Here is a 14,524-nt window from a genome sequence, read left to right as displayed (position 1 = left end):
ATTCAATGGGCCAAATAGTCTTTTTCCCTGCTCTACAGTTCGATGAACAACCCTACACAGAACACGTGTTACATTAGACCAAACCCCTCCCAATGAGTGTTACATTACCACTAAGCTTTCTAAAATTCTGTATCCGCAATCCAGCACATCACAGAATGAAATATGTTTGACAGGGTATCCTTAGCTGGCATGCAAGTGCCCCATGGGGACAGTTACTACAGCAACAGTAACTGTGATCATCTCAACTAAATCCAGATCACTGCACGCACATTTTTCCACGATCATATATGCACATTCCAAATGTTTTAGTTCCTGTCTCCAGGCATCGTCGCATCATCAGTCTGTAGCGGGGCTCAAAGATGTGCAATCGGCAGGAGATTCCCGGGAATGCCATTGTGCAGACAAAAATTGGAATGTCATTCGTCAAACTAGAAGAAAACAGATATAATTCACAGCTTTATATAGTCAATTACTAGCAGCATCAACCAGCTCAAATATTCACGTGACGCACCATTAAAAAAAAAATTGTTTCCCTGCCCTTTCTGCCCTCTCCCATCACAGTCTCCCTCAATTACTACTCCTCCCCTGCCAAACATTCACTGTACCTTCTTACCCAAACACACAACAGGAACCTCATCTCAAACCAATTCTTCTGTCTCACATCACTTTGGTTTGCCAGTTCCCATCCTCTTTTCAAACAGAGTCCCTTAGCACTACACAGGCCTCCCCAGTGCCCCCACTCCACCTTTGCCCTTCCCTCAACACCACCCCTTATCTTTGACCTCTTTCTCACAATCAACTCTGGACAGACTGGACGTGGAGAAGATGCTGCCACCAATAGGAGAGACCATGACCCAAGGGCACAGCCTCAGAGTTAAGGGTCGGCCATTTAGAACTGAAATGAGGAATTTCTTTAGCTAGAGGGTGATGAATCTGTGGATCTCATTGCTGCAGATGCAAAGTCATTGATTGTATTTAAGACAGAGATAGGTTCTTGATTAGTAAGGAGATCAAGGCAAGAGAATGGGGTTGAGAAACATATCAGGCATGATTGAATGATGGAGCAGACTCGATGGGCTGAATGGACTAATTCTGTTCCTGTACCTTATGGTCTTATAAACCATACCTTCCCAACCTCCATTTCTCAGCACAACTCTTCCTTTTCCCACCTATACCTATCCTGTTCCCAATCCCACCCTCTTTCCCCTCCCTCCCCCACCCAGCTTCCTCTCTCCTTTCCCCTCCCCCTTCCCACTCCCAAGCCCATCCCCCTCCCTCCTTGCAACACATTCCTCTCCTTACCTCTCCAACCCCCAGTCCCACCCCCTTCCTACTTCCCTCCCACTTCTCTTCCACCCTCACCTCAGGGAGCTCCCACTCACTTGGACAGTTCCGCCATTTCGATTTCACTTAGCCGTTTCCTCTCTGCGAATTCCGTGGGGAAATACACACTGATGAGAGAGTCAAGGAGCTGGGTGACCCGATACTGCCTCTGCTGCAGGAACTGGGTGGGGTGGGGGTTTGGTGGAGAATAGCAGAGAAAAGAACTTCAGACAGAGCCGTTAATTCCCCCATGTACCATGAGACCAGGCAGCCTGTGAGCCCATGTACCATGTTTGTGCGTGCCTCCCAACTCCCACAAGCACGGTCGTGCATGCCTTTTACCTCTGGTTGATGTGAATTCACTTTGCAAAACTTGCCTTTCTCAGATCCTCCTTGCACAGAGGGCAGCACGGTCTGTAATCCAAACATCGCTCGACACATTTCTTGCAGAAGGTATGACCACAAGGGGTGGTGACTGGCTCAAACAATAACCTGGAAAGCAACACCTCACACATCAGGCATGAAGTATACTGCGTTCAATTCTGGTCTGCCAGCTGCCGGAAAGATGTTGTGACACTTGAAAGGGTTCAGAAAAAAGTTGCAAGCATGTTGCCAGGGTTAGAGGACTCGAGCTATAGGCTGAACAGGCTGGGGCTATTTTCCCCGGAGCGTCGGAGGCTGAGGGGTGGCCTTATAGAGGTTTATAAAATCATGAGGGGCATGGATAGCGTGAATAGCCAAGGTCTTTTTCCCAGGGTAAGAGATTCCAAAACTAGAGGGAATAGGTTTAAGGTGAGAGGGGAAAGATTTAAAAGGGACCTAACGCCAACTTTTTCATGCAGAGGTATTGAATCAGCTGCCAAATGAAGTGATGGAGGCTGGTACAATTACAACATTTAAAGCATCTGGGTTGGTGCATGTCTAGGAAGGGTTTAGCGGAACATGGGCCAAATTAATCTAGATTAATTTAGGATATCTGGTTGGCAAGAGACAAATTGGACCAAAGTGTTTGTTTCCGTGCTATACAACTCTATAACTCTAAGTGATGCTGAGCTGCTAAAAGGTGAGGCCAGTTACACACCTGACTCTATAATGCAGACTGATCTCAGACCTTACCAGTCCCCAGACAACCTTCCCCAATGTCTTATCGGTTTTAGCACAGAATTACCATCCATGTCCATCAATTTCCAGCTCCATTAGATATCCAACCCCATCACACAGAGCAACATCATTCCCTCAGTGATCTCACTGAAATTTTTCTCATGACTAAAATCTCCAAAAATTGATGTGGACATTTATCTCATTGTTATTGCTGCACACAATTTGACTTTGCCATTTTCTACCTCACAGCAATAAATAAAAAATGTTATCTGTCTTTTGCTGTTCAGAATCCTGCCCCAACACCCCAAATATGTTCTTTGACTATAATCTCTCAGAGCTGAAGTTTATATCATTCCTGGGAACTTGGGTTCTAAAGTAGAGGTAAATGGGTTTTTGGTTTTCAGTTCTGTGAAGATGACTTTTTTTTAAAAACAGTCAGAAACTACTTTTTAAACAGTGGGTTAAAGCAGCATTTTGAAAAATATTATGCGACTTAAGCTAAATGACTAGATAAGCTACCTGTTGAAATAATTGTTCAAGTATTTCCTAATTTGAGCTTTTATAACCCAGAGAGCCCAGAAGCAGGATGAGATCAGAAGAAAAGATCCTTACAAGCAGACGCTCTGTTTAGCAGCCTCATAATAGTTAAAAGAACTGAAAAAAGCACCCGGTTAGGTTCCTTAGAATTCAACGAGGTAATTTAGTCATCAGGAACATGCTCCCTGTATTTATCCTGTTAGAAGTGTTAAAGTTTTCTATGAAAATTGCCTCCATCATTCTTGTGAACATCAGTGAATATAGTTCAAATTGATCCATCTCGCTTCACATGTGAATCCTGCCACTCCAGGAATAGGTCTGGTAAACCTTTATTGTACTCCCTCCATAGCCAGAACATCCTTCCTCAGATAAGGAGAACAAAACTGCACACGATACTCCAGGTGTGGTCTCACCCAGGCCCTGTACAATTGTACAAAGACATCCCTGCTCCTGTATTGGACTACTGTTGCTATAAAGCACAACGTATCATTTGCCTTCTTCACCTCATACTGTCCCTCCACGCTTAATTTGAGTGATTGGTGTTACAGATTAACCAGGTCTCACTGCATCTCCAACTTCTCAATCTATTGCCATTTAGATTTAAAAAAAAAAAAAAAAAATCGATCTTCATGGTGTTTGCTACGACACTTGTCAAGACATTCCCTGGAATATTTAATTAGGTTAAATGCTCTGTAGGAATGTACATTGCTGATGCATTACACCATTTGGAAAGCCTCAAAACAATTCAGAAATCTATGACACCAAGTCTACTCCCATACAAGACAAATGGAAGAAAAAGATTTGCAATTACAAAGAGATTTCCATTAATGCAGTGCTTTAAAACCAATTAAATATTTATGAAGTATAATCGCTATGGTAATGCAGAGAAATGTGGCCTCCAAAAACATTAATAAGATTAGCCAGTGGAACAGGACAGTAAGAATAATAGGTATAATTGGAAATGACAAGTTGTGCCCCACAATCTCTGTGCTGGAACATCAACTATTCAATATCCATTAATGACTCAGATATCAACAGTATCTGAATAATATATCCAGGTTTCTTGATGACCCAAAGATGGGGAAATGGTATGACAGTGGTAATGTCACTGTACCAATAACCTGGAGGCCCAGGCTAATGGGTTCAAATCCCACCACAAGATCTGGTGGAATTTAAATTCAGCTACTAAAATTGGGAATTGTAAAATCTCAGTAATGGTGATCATGATAATTATCACTGATCGTGTAAAAACCCACCTAGTTCACTAATATCCTTTAGGGAAGGAAATCTGTTGTCCTTACCCATTCTGGCCTACGCGTGACTCCAGGTCCACAGCAATCTGGCTGAATTTTAACTGCCTTCTGAAATGGTCCCAACATGTATTTCAGTTCAAGAGCAGCGAAGGACAGGCAACAAATGCTGACCTTGCCAGTGATGCATGCATCCCATGAAAGAAAACAGAAATAAGTCGTGTAGATAAGAGCAAAGAAGTACATGAATGAATTTGTGGCAAATGAATGCAGGAAAGTATGAGGTTATCCACTTGGAACAAAAGGAAAGGATACATCCGAATATTTTCGAACATTATAAGAAGTTACGGACAATGGAAATTGAGGGATCCTGTACAAAAAACACTCAGTAAGCTAATGGAATCTTAGGCTTTATTATTAGAGAAATAAAACAGAAAAGGGTGAGGAGAGGGGGAAACTTTTGCTAAAAGTATACAAAGCCTTGGTTACAGCACATTTAAAGTTCTCTGTACCGTCCTGAACACCACAATCGTAAAAAGGATTATAATGGCTTTGGAAAGAGTGCAGTACAATCCCCAGAATGTTACCAGAACTCTCAAGGTTAAATTAAGAAGAGACCTTAGACAAAACAGACTGGGAATACTCTTGGAGTTTACAAAGGGCGATGAAAGTTTTCAAGATTTAGAAGGAGAAAATAGAGACAACATTTTCCACCTTTCCCAGGGGACAGGTGGTGGTGGAAGGCTAGGAAAACTGGAAACAGACTCAAAATTAGAACCAGGTTATTCAGTGGACTTTTAAGCAAAACATTGAAAAATGCTAATTAAACTAATTGTTTTAAATCTGTGTTTCATACATTTTTGTTGATCAAATGTAAATGGGTTAAGGAGCCAAGAGACCAGACATGGTCTCACTGATAGATCAAACAGGTTCTAACTGCTTAGCAGCCTCCTCCCTTCTCTATTTTTTTCACTTTTTCTCTCGGGTATACAATTGAAGGGGATCCAACCAACCATGACACAACAAAAAGAAATCCAGCAACATCAAGCCGGTCTCCAACAGAGGAGACAGCTGGGTGTAGATCACTAATTATTCAGTAAATAATTCCACTCACCTTGCACAGACTGAGCACTCAAAGTCTGAGATGCTGAGGAGATCAGGAGGCACAGACTGAAGGCAGTGGAAGGAATATGGGACATTATCCTCATCAGAACCTACAGATAAACAATGCTAGATTAACTAATAAACAGAGCTGTAAATAGACAACACAATGCATTCCCAACAGCTGGACACATGCACAAATGTCCTGCTGTGTGACAGCTTGTAGCATTGATTTTAAACTTCACCCGAGATGTGTATTCTTTCTTCAGAAAGCTTGCTTGTTGCCTCTCTCGCCATTGGTTGAAATATCAGATACTTCTCACTGGAGTCATTCCACGTTAAAGGCACTTGTGCTTTCTGCAAACACTCTGTTGCCTCCAGTGACAGATTCTGTACAAGAGGAAAAAGGAGACAGTACAAGAAGTTATAGCTTTAGCACGGCACCAGGTACGTTTTGGACATTTCTCAGAATCTGCAATCTGACACACTGTCCAGGCAGCACACTGACCTCAACAAACAGACACAACGGTCGAAACAGCAGCAGAGGGGAACATTTTCATTGTCACTGCTCCAGCTCAAGTTGTGGTCCACCTAAATGCAGCAGAATCTTGCACCCACCTCAAAATCCTCCACACTTCTTTTGCACTGGACATCTAAATTGTCCAGTCCTTCCCCTGCCACCTGGATTCCTGCCTGTGTCTCAGCTCGAGAGATTTTGCACTGTCCGTCATCAGGTGGGCAGCATGGTGGCTCACAGTGCCAGCGATCTGGGTTCGATTCCAGCCTTGCATAATTGTCTGTGTGGCATTTGCACATTCTCCCCGTGTCTGTGTGGGTTTCTTCCTACAGTCCACAGGATGTGCAGGTTAGGTGGATTGGCCATGCTAAATTGCCCATCATGACTACAGGCTAAATGGGTTAGCCACGAGCAATGGCCCATAGTGTCTAGGGATGTACAGGCTAGATGGATAAGGCAAGGGAAATGCAGGGTTACAGGGATAGGGTCAGGGTGGGGGTGAGTCTGGCTTGGGATGCTCTTCGGAGGGGCAGTGTGGACTCGATGGGCTGAATGCCTGCTTCCACACTGTATGGATTCTATGATGTACTGTCGGTACAGGTAAACCATCAGTTAGACTGGCTACATCTACAACCTTCTGTTATTAATGGCATTGTTGAATTCCTGGACTAATGCCATGTAAAGTTGCCACAGTCCTACCAAGCTCATTAGACAACTCATGGCAATGGTTTAACCTAAGGGTCACCATTCCCCGGGAGAGGTTGAGAAAGACAGTCCATTTGGCTACCTCAGCTGTTGTAGGAATTGATCCACACTGTAACATCTAGCTTACCTTTGATTGTCCATGTAATTACATGATACAAGAGTAGAGTTGGTGACTAATCACAGTTATCAATTTCTTTCAAATGGTCTACAACAGACCCAGAAATGAGGTGAGGAAAACGCTCCTACAGTGGCAGAGGTGCTTAGGAACCAGATGTGTGAAGTCTGATGATTTCTCTCAAACACTTTACACTTAAGATTCTGTCTCAAATTCACAAAGGTGTTATTTTCTGCAAGAAAAGCTCTATAAAGTGTACTGGAATGAATCAATACAAACAGCTCCATCCATCTTCCAGAGTATAGAGAACACAGATCTTGCAGGAATAGAGGAGTAATTTGGGGTCCAGAAATCCACAAACCTAATTCCCCATCCAGAAATACATCCAACTGCCTCCAAAATTTAAAGAGAAAAAGAAAGGACATACTCAGCAGATAAGGCAATGAGAGAGAAAGTTTAGTATTTCTGGTAGATGGTCTTCCCCACTTGCCTCTATCCTAAGTACTGATTTATTTGCTCGTCTTTGAATAATCCACTGTTCTTGCCTAGTATGGATAAATGACAGAGATATAAAGCAGACCCTGATTTGTGAAATTCTGGCAAGTTTGACTTTAGTGAATTTGAAATACATTCTGTCAGTGTGAATTTAAAACACATTATGATGTACTGTCCTCTCCCAGACTATTATGAACTCCATTCATCCAAATGATCTTCCCTCCTGCCACCCAAACAGCCAATACACACAGTACCCTGGTTTATCTGGAGGACACAGTGTCTTGGAGACTTATGACTGATGATGCAGCGTTGTCCTTTTTCTGAAGCTTGTTTATACTTTCCAAATGTTATTTCTGGATGTGTCATGGAGAGCGAATATTTTAAAATGCAAACATGCCCAAAAAACTGGGCCCGAGGGAATTAGTGCAACAAAAAGGAAAAGCAGGTAAACTGTAACGATCAATATTGAAAGTGCACTAGATTTCAGAAGCCATAAAATAACTAAACTTCACACTCACTGGGAAAGAGAGCAAGACACACATACACAAAGAGACAACACACATAAAATGATTAAATAGTTACTTTAAATTTATGTTGGGTAGTCATGCCAGGAAAGTTGAATAGTTTGCTGATAAACAATAAAGAAAGGTTGAAGAAAATGCAATAAACCTTCCTTACATGGATTGTCAGAAACGGAATGCAGAAGCACAGATACATTTTGGCACCTGGACAGAAAGCTGTAAAGTGTAGTGGATGTGCTTTCTTACTTGAATAAAGAGCTGGACTTAGAAATAAAGGCAAAATATTAAAATTTACAATCACAAGGGACAGTGTTTTCCTTTTTCTTTATTTATTCATAACATATGGGTTTCGCTGGCAGGGCCAGCAGTGGTTACCCATTCTTATTATCCCTTAAACTGAGTGGCTTGCTAGGCTATTTCACAGCAGTTAAGAGTCAGCCACATGCTGTGGTCTACAGTCACATGTAAGCCAGACCAGGAAAAAGCCTGATTTCATTCACTAAAAGGACGTTGGTGAACGAGATGGGTTTTCACAAAATCAGCGATAGTTTTATGGTCACCGTCACTAAGACTAGCTTTCAATTCCAGATTTATTAACTGAATTAAAATTTCACCAGGTCCTATGTGAGATCTGAACCCATGTCCCCAAAGCGTTAGCCTGCATCTATAGATTACTAGAATCAGAATTAGGTTTTATTGTCATGTGTACTCAAGTACAGGGATACAGGAGTACAGTGAAAAGTGTACAATGTCACCATTCCTGGCACCTTCTTAGGTACAATATCTTAGGTACAAAATAGAAAATAAGGGAATGCAGTTAAAAGCTCAGTGTTAAATTCCTTCTTAGTATAAAGTAGAAAAACAAAGAAATAAAGCTAAAGTTCAACATTGCAGTCCACCTTGCGTGCTTAGCCAAGCAGGGCTCACACTCCCCACAAGGGTTCAAACAACTCTAAGTGGGGATCACTCTCCCCTGCATTGAACTTGTCCTCCCCCGTGCTCACTTACTGTCTCCTGTGCTGGCTCAATCTCCATATTGGGCTTGTTCTCTCACTCTTCCCCACGCTGTCTTACTGTCTGGCTTGCTGTCCTCTAGACTGGGCTAACAGATACCCCCAGCTGATCAGCTACAGTGGTCACATCAGCCAAACACTAGTGCAGTGACCTCAACTAAATGCAGTGGGTGAGGTGATGAAGACTTTGAGTTACAGATTCTTTGGTGGCTCTGAAAAGTATGGACTGGAAAAATGTTATGCAAGAAGTAAATTCAGTCCATGAAGGGGCCAGAAATAATTGAATTCAGAGCCTTATCCAACAGGATGAGTTCAGATTATGAGGGAGCAATGTTTGATCAGGACTGCGTGACGTGAGAATTCAGGATTTAATCGCCAGGCCCATGCTCCAATAGGGAAGAATGGAAAGTTCATAAGACCATGAGAAATAGGAGCAGAATTGGCCATTCGGCCCACAGAATCTGTTCTACCATTTGATCATGGCTGATATGTTTCTCAGTCCATTTTCCTGCTTTCTCCCCATAACCCTTGATCCCCTTACAGAGACAGCAAGTACTATCCAGAAGAGAAACTTATTGGAAACTGGCAGCAGTTCTGGTACAGGAGGGCGGTGTTCTGCAACAAGGTCAGCATGAATTTCCTAACAAAATGGTGTAAGGAAAAGTAACAAAGTGTTTGAACAAGGAAGGCTGCATTAGAAAAATAAAGCAGCAAAGCCAGCTGAAATTGCAAGGGAGGCATGAATAAGGTTAATACTCATACAGGAAAACCACGTACATAAAAACCCCAAATGAGGTAATGTAATAAAATTAAATCATTCAGTTCTAAATTCAGATGTAACTCAAAAAAAAGTTGAATGTAGCAGTTGGAACCAGTACTAATGAGGAGATATTTCAGATTCTGGGTATATATCCATGGAAAATTTAAGCGAATACATTTCTTGTGCTTCTCCAGGTAGCTTCCTCAATTATTCAAGGTCAGTGAACCACGGCTTATGCATTAATTTGCTATTTGCTATGGCAAGGAAGCAAGCTCAAAGTTTACACTGCCCAGAACAGATATCGAAACCCGGGTTATTGGCCTGATTCTAAACCACATGCCTGCAGACTCACCAACTGAGCTAACCTGCCTGTCTTTTCAGTTCTTTCCCATCCCCTGAGGAGATATGATCAAGGTTAAACTTAAGATATCCTTGGATTGGACCATATCCCTTTTCCAATGCCCTAGCACCAGATCAGTGTTGCCATTAATCCCGATATATCTGAATTACTTAGTGTTTTAATAACAGTGTTTAATAGTAACTTTTCTAATGCATCCTTCCTTGTTCAAACACCTTGTCACTTCTCCTTCCACCATTTTGCTAGGAAATTCACACTGTCCATCTTACTAGCAGGTGGACTGCAGCAGTTCAAGAAGGCAGCTCACCGCTACCCTCTCAAGGGCAACTAGGGTCAGGCAATAATGGCCAGCCAGAGACACCCACTTCCCATTAATTAATAAAAAAAAATCCATTCCCCTATTTCTGTGAAAAAAATTGCCAATTTAAATAGAGAATGTTCTAACTAATAAGGGCTGGCAGGGAAACTTAACAATTCAGGTTGATAAATATTATGTTAGAACTAGACAATTTTGTAACATGTTTTAAGCTAGGGGAAGAGGATCTGAATAACGATACACTTAAATTTCTGAATTATATCGCTGCCTAAGCTCTTATACTTGGGTGAATACAAGCTTCGTCTATGCAACTGGATCATATAGATTAACCTATTTAGACATGGCATCACTCGAGTGAATATATGCTGTACCCCACCTATGCCAATCAATATAACCTTCCTAGGCTGCACTGCCCTCATTTGAACACAGTTACTCCCCAGGGGTCTCAACAGAGGCACAGCTCAGGATCTGAAATTGATTGCTGTTATAAGATATTGTCATTATATAACTCTTTGACTATCACATATATATTCAGGCACTAATATCCTTGCAAAGCTATGTATGTTGCATAAGGCTGTTATCACAGGTAAGAGGAACATTAACCAGAGTTATCATGTGCATGTGACATTAACCCTTCAGTCCCCTTCTCTAATTTGCATTTCCATTGTTTTTGTGAAAATGGCAGTGTTTAAAGTGTTCAGAGATTGCACAACATAAGCTCACGTATTTCTACTGTTCAGGTACAATCACTGTATATGAAATTTTTTTTTTTGTTCATTCATGGAATGAGGATATCGCTGCCTAGACCAGCATTTATTACCCATCCCTAATTGCCCAGAGGGCAGTTAAGAGTCAACCACATTGCTGTGGGTCTGGAGTCACATGTAGGCCAGACCAGGTAAGGATGGCAGTTTCCTTCCCTAAAGGACATTAGTGAACCAGATGGGTTTTTCAGAAAATCGACAATGGATTCATGGTCATCATTAGACTCATATTTCCAGATATTTATTGAATTCAAATTCCACCATCTGCCATGGTGGGATTCGAACCCGGGTCCCCACAACATTACCTGGGCCTCTGGATTAACAGTCCAGCAATAATACAAGGGCGACAATTTCACACACAAGGTGCTTTTACATAAAAATGTGCTTCGTAAATTGTCCCATTCTCTTTTGCATCAAACTATCAATGTGGACAAGGCCTTAATTTAACATCTGCTCAAGACATTAAACTTCTGTTAAAAAAAGTGGTGACTTCTCCCTAGTTTCCCGTTTATTGTTCAAAGAATAAATATCAACTATGTCAGTAGAAGAGATTATTCAGTCATTGCTGTTTGTGTAATCATTCTGTGTGCACAGTAGTTATGTTCCATCACTGATGACACTTCAAAAGCACCTAATTGGCTATAGAGGGAAGACAAGAGGTGCAGAAAGGTGTCATAGTACTGGCTGTAGTTCAGTTTGTTGCACTGTTGTCTAAGGCTAATAATTCCACTCCAGAGCCTGGCACAAAAATCAAGGCTGACCCTTCAGTGCAGTACTGAGGGAAGGCTGCACACTTGGAGACATAATCTTCTAGGTGAAACATTAAAGAGTTGTCCCATCTTCCTGCCCAGGAAACTGTAAAGGATTCCATGGAACTACCTCAAAGACATTCAGGCGATTTTCTCCCCCCCTACTGTACTGATCAATACTTGTCAGTCTCAAAGGGCTGAATGGCCTACTTCTGCTGCTATTTTCTATCGCTTATTCAACACCACGCAAAAAATGGCAGATTTTCTGGTCATTACTGGGTAGCTGCTTCAGGAGTCTCCCAAGCCACAATAGTGGCTACAGCTCCAAAGTATTCAATTGTAGAGGTGGCACAGTGGTTAGCACAACTGCCTCACAGTGCCAGGTACCTGGGTTTGATTCCAGTCTTGGGCAACTGTGTGGAATTTGTATGTTCTTCCCCATGTCAATGTGGGTTTCCAACAGGTGCTCCGGTTTCCAGTCCAAAGATGTGCTGGTTAAGTAGATCGGCCAGGCTAAATTGCCATCCACAGATATGCAGACTAGGTGAACTAGCTATTGGAAATGCCGGTAGAGGTGTGGGTCTGGGTGGGATGCCCTTCAGAGAGTTAATATCGGCTTGATGGGCCAAGTGGCCTGCTCCCACACTTTAGTGCGTTTTTGTATGATTGTCATAAAGCATTTTGCAGCCATCTAAAACAAAGAGAAACTCGGCAGATCTGGCATCATCTGCATCTGTGGGCAGAGATACAGAGTTAATGTTTGAAGTCTGTTGCAGCCCTTCTTCAACTGAGGAATTCTGTCATAGACACATAAAGGAAAGATGAAGCCCTTCAGCCCATCACATTTGCACCGACCCATCTACACTAATCCCTCTTTCCAGCGCTTGGCCCTTATCTTTGAAATTTCTGACATTTCAAGTGTTCATATTGTAAAGATTGTGAGGTTTCCTGCATCTATTACCCTCCCAGTCGCAGCATTCCAGATTCCCACTGCCCTCTGAATGAATCCTTTTCCTCAAATCCCCTCTAAACATCCTTCCCTTCACTTGTAAAATTATGCCCCATTTGTTATTGATTCTCCAACCCAGGGACACAGCAGCTTTCTATCCAGCCTATAGGTGTGCCTCATAGTCTTATATAGCTCAATTGGAGCCCCGCCCCCATCTCTGCAGTCAAGGATACAACCTTTGTTTTGGGACGCCTAGTTGTCCTGAAAAACACTTAAGGCAAGATCTTTTTCTTTATTTAACAGAAATGCAAAATTTTCTTTCACTTTCATCCGTAGCTCAAGGCAGTTTTTCCTAAGGGCTTGTATGGGCACGATGGGCCGAAAAAGCCGTCACTTGCTGTACGAGTCCGATTAGCAGGTAGAAGGGACTCTCTTCCTCCTGTTATATTGCTGATGTGTTTACAGTGATCCAAGAGAGACGCCTTAAAGTGGCTGTTCATTTCCCTAGGAAATTCTACACTGACGTCCTGCAGAAGCTGGTGCTTGAGGTTCTGTTTATATTTAGACTCGGTGATTATAATCCTGTTCTCTTCGTGTTTTTCTTTTAACCTGTACCTACCGGCTGGGACTGTGAGATCGGTCCTTTACCGGACTCGGTGACCGGATTCGGCTGCCCTTCCTCGGGGAACCACTTGTGCAGTAACCCGCCGGCCAGCACGTTCACCCGGTTCCCTTGCAGCCCGTCCCCCAGCGGCTCCAGGCAAACCGGGCAGCCCCGGCTCCGGCTCACACACCGGCGGCACAGCGAGTGCCCGCAGGCGGCGGTGACCGGCTCCCGGAGTAGGCGGAGGCAGAGCGGGCAGCTCAGCATACGCCCCGGGACCGGCTCCATTTACACGCAGAAAGCGCCCTGTCTTCCACTCCTCTTTTACTTGTGGATTCCGGCTCTTTATAAACCACAAGTTACATAAATATTTAGAAGAATCCACGTGTTGGAGCTGAGGCTCCTAATTGGACCCTACAACCCTGTAACAAAATAGCTCCCTGTTTCACAATCTGTGCAAAGTCAGAAGTCACCCGGCAGAAAGCTTGTGATTTCAAATAAACCTGCTGGACTATAACCTGGTGTCGTGTGATTTCTGACCTTGTGCACTCCAGTCCTGGACCGGCACCTCCACATCATAATCTGTGCAACAACATATCCAGCCTTACCAAACCAAACACTCAGTACATGAGCACACACCCCAATGTGTACCTTTCAACTCAGCAGCACAGATCTCATTCCTCCTTTCAAACAGGCAAAAAAAAACAATAATCTTGTGAATTGCTGGGAACACTCAGCAGGTCTGGCAGCATCTGTGGAGAGAAAGCAGAGTTAATGTTTTGGGTCCAGCGACCCTTCTTTAGAACTGATTGTATCCAGGAAAAGGTTGGTAGATACGCTGAGGGTGGAACTGGGGGAGTGGGGAAGGAGTCAACGATTGTTGGAAGTGGAGCCCAGAGAGAGAGATGAACGGCTGGCATACAAAGGAATAGATAAAGGTCAGCCTGGGGGAATCAATAGCTGCCTAATTGGGACCATTGGTAACTGACAACGGGATGGTTGTGGTAGTGAGGTCTGGTGTGTGGGGGTAAGAACATGGGAGAAGGCGCTCAAGCCCTATACTGTTGAACTTTATATTGAGTCCAGAAGGCTGATCAGTTCCCAAGTGGAAAATGAGGTGCTGCTCTTCTATCTTGCACTGAGCTTTGCTAGAGCAGTGCAGCAAACCCAAGACAGTTGTAGTATGGCGCACTGACCTCTACATCGCCGAGGCCGGACGCCAACTCTCCGACACCACCTCCTACCGCCCCCTTAATCATGAGCCCACCCCTGAGCACCAAACCATCATCTCGCAAACCATCCACAACCTCATCACCTCAGGTGACCTCCCACCCACGGCCTCCAAC

General features: G+C 43.2%; 1 protein-coding gene across 1 annotated transcript; it reads right to left on the bottom strand.

The window, feature by feature from the left end:
• Window positions 1-256: 256 nt before the first annotated feature.
• LOC109922904 (LON peptidase N-terminal domain and RING finger protein 1-like) lies at window positions 257-13,484 on the bottom strand. Its single transcript, XM_048603474.1, has 6 exons — window positions 13,194-13,484; window positions 5,558-5,702; window positions 5,326-5,425; window positions 1,701-1,815; window positions 1,383-1,504; window positions 257-428 (listed from the first exon to the last, which is right to left on the bottom strand). The coding sequence occupies exons 1-6, from the start codon at window positions 13,464-13,466 to the stop codon at window positions 257-259; spliced, it is 927 nt and encodes a 308-aa protein (XP_048459431.1). The 5' UTR covers window positions 13,467-13,484.
• Window positions 13,485-14,524: the final 1,040 nt, after the last annotated feature.

Source organism: Rhincodon typus, chromosome 12 (genome assembly GCF_021869965.1).
Source record: "Rhincodon typus isolate 14 chromosome 12, sRhiTyp1.1, whole genome shotgun sequence".
Classification (NCBI taxonomy): Eukaryota; Metazoa; Chordata; class Chondrichthyes; order Orectolobiformes; family Rhincodontidae; genus Rhincodon; species Rhincodon typus.
Note: the sequence above shows the minus strand (reverse complement) of the source record. Positions and strands in the feature narration are given on the sequence as shown.

Bases quoted from the DNA above. Each gene is read 5' to 3' on its own strand.
- LOC109922904 (XM_048603474.1), bottom strand. From the start codon at position 13,466: ATGGAGCCGGTCCCGGGGCGTATGCTGAGCTGCCCGCTCTGCCTCCGC. The intron at 5,703-13,193 runs GTAGGTACAGGT...CCTCTTGTACAG, and splicing joins CGATCTCACAGTCCCAGCCG to AATCTGTCACTGGAGGCAAC. The intron at 5,426-5,557 runs GTGAAGTTTAAA...GTTTATCTGTAG, and splicing joins AGAAAGAATACACATCTCGG to GTTCTGATGAGGATAATGTC.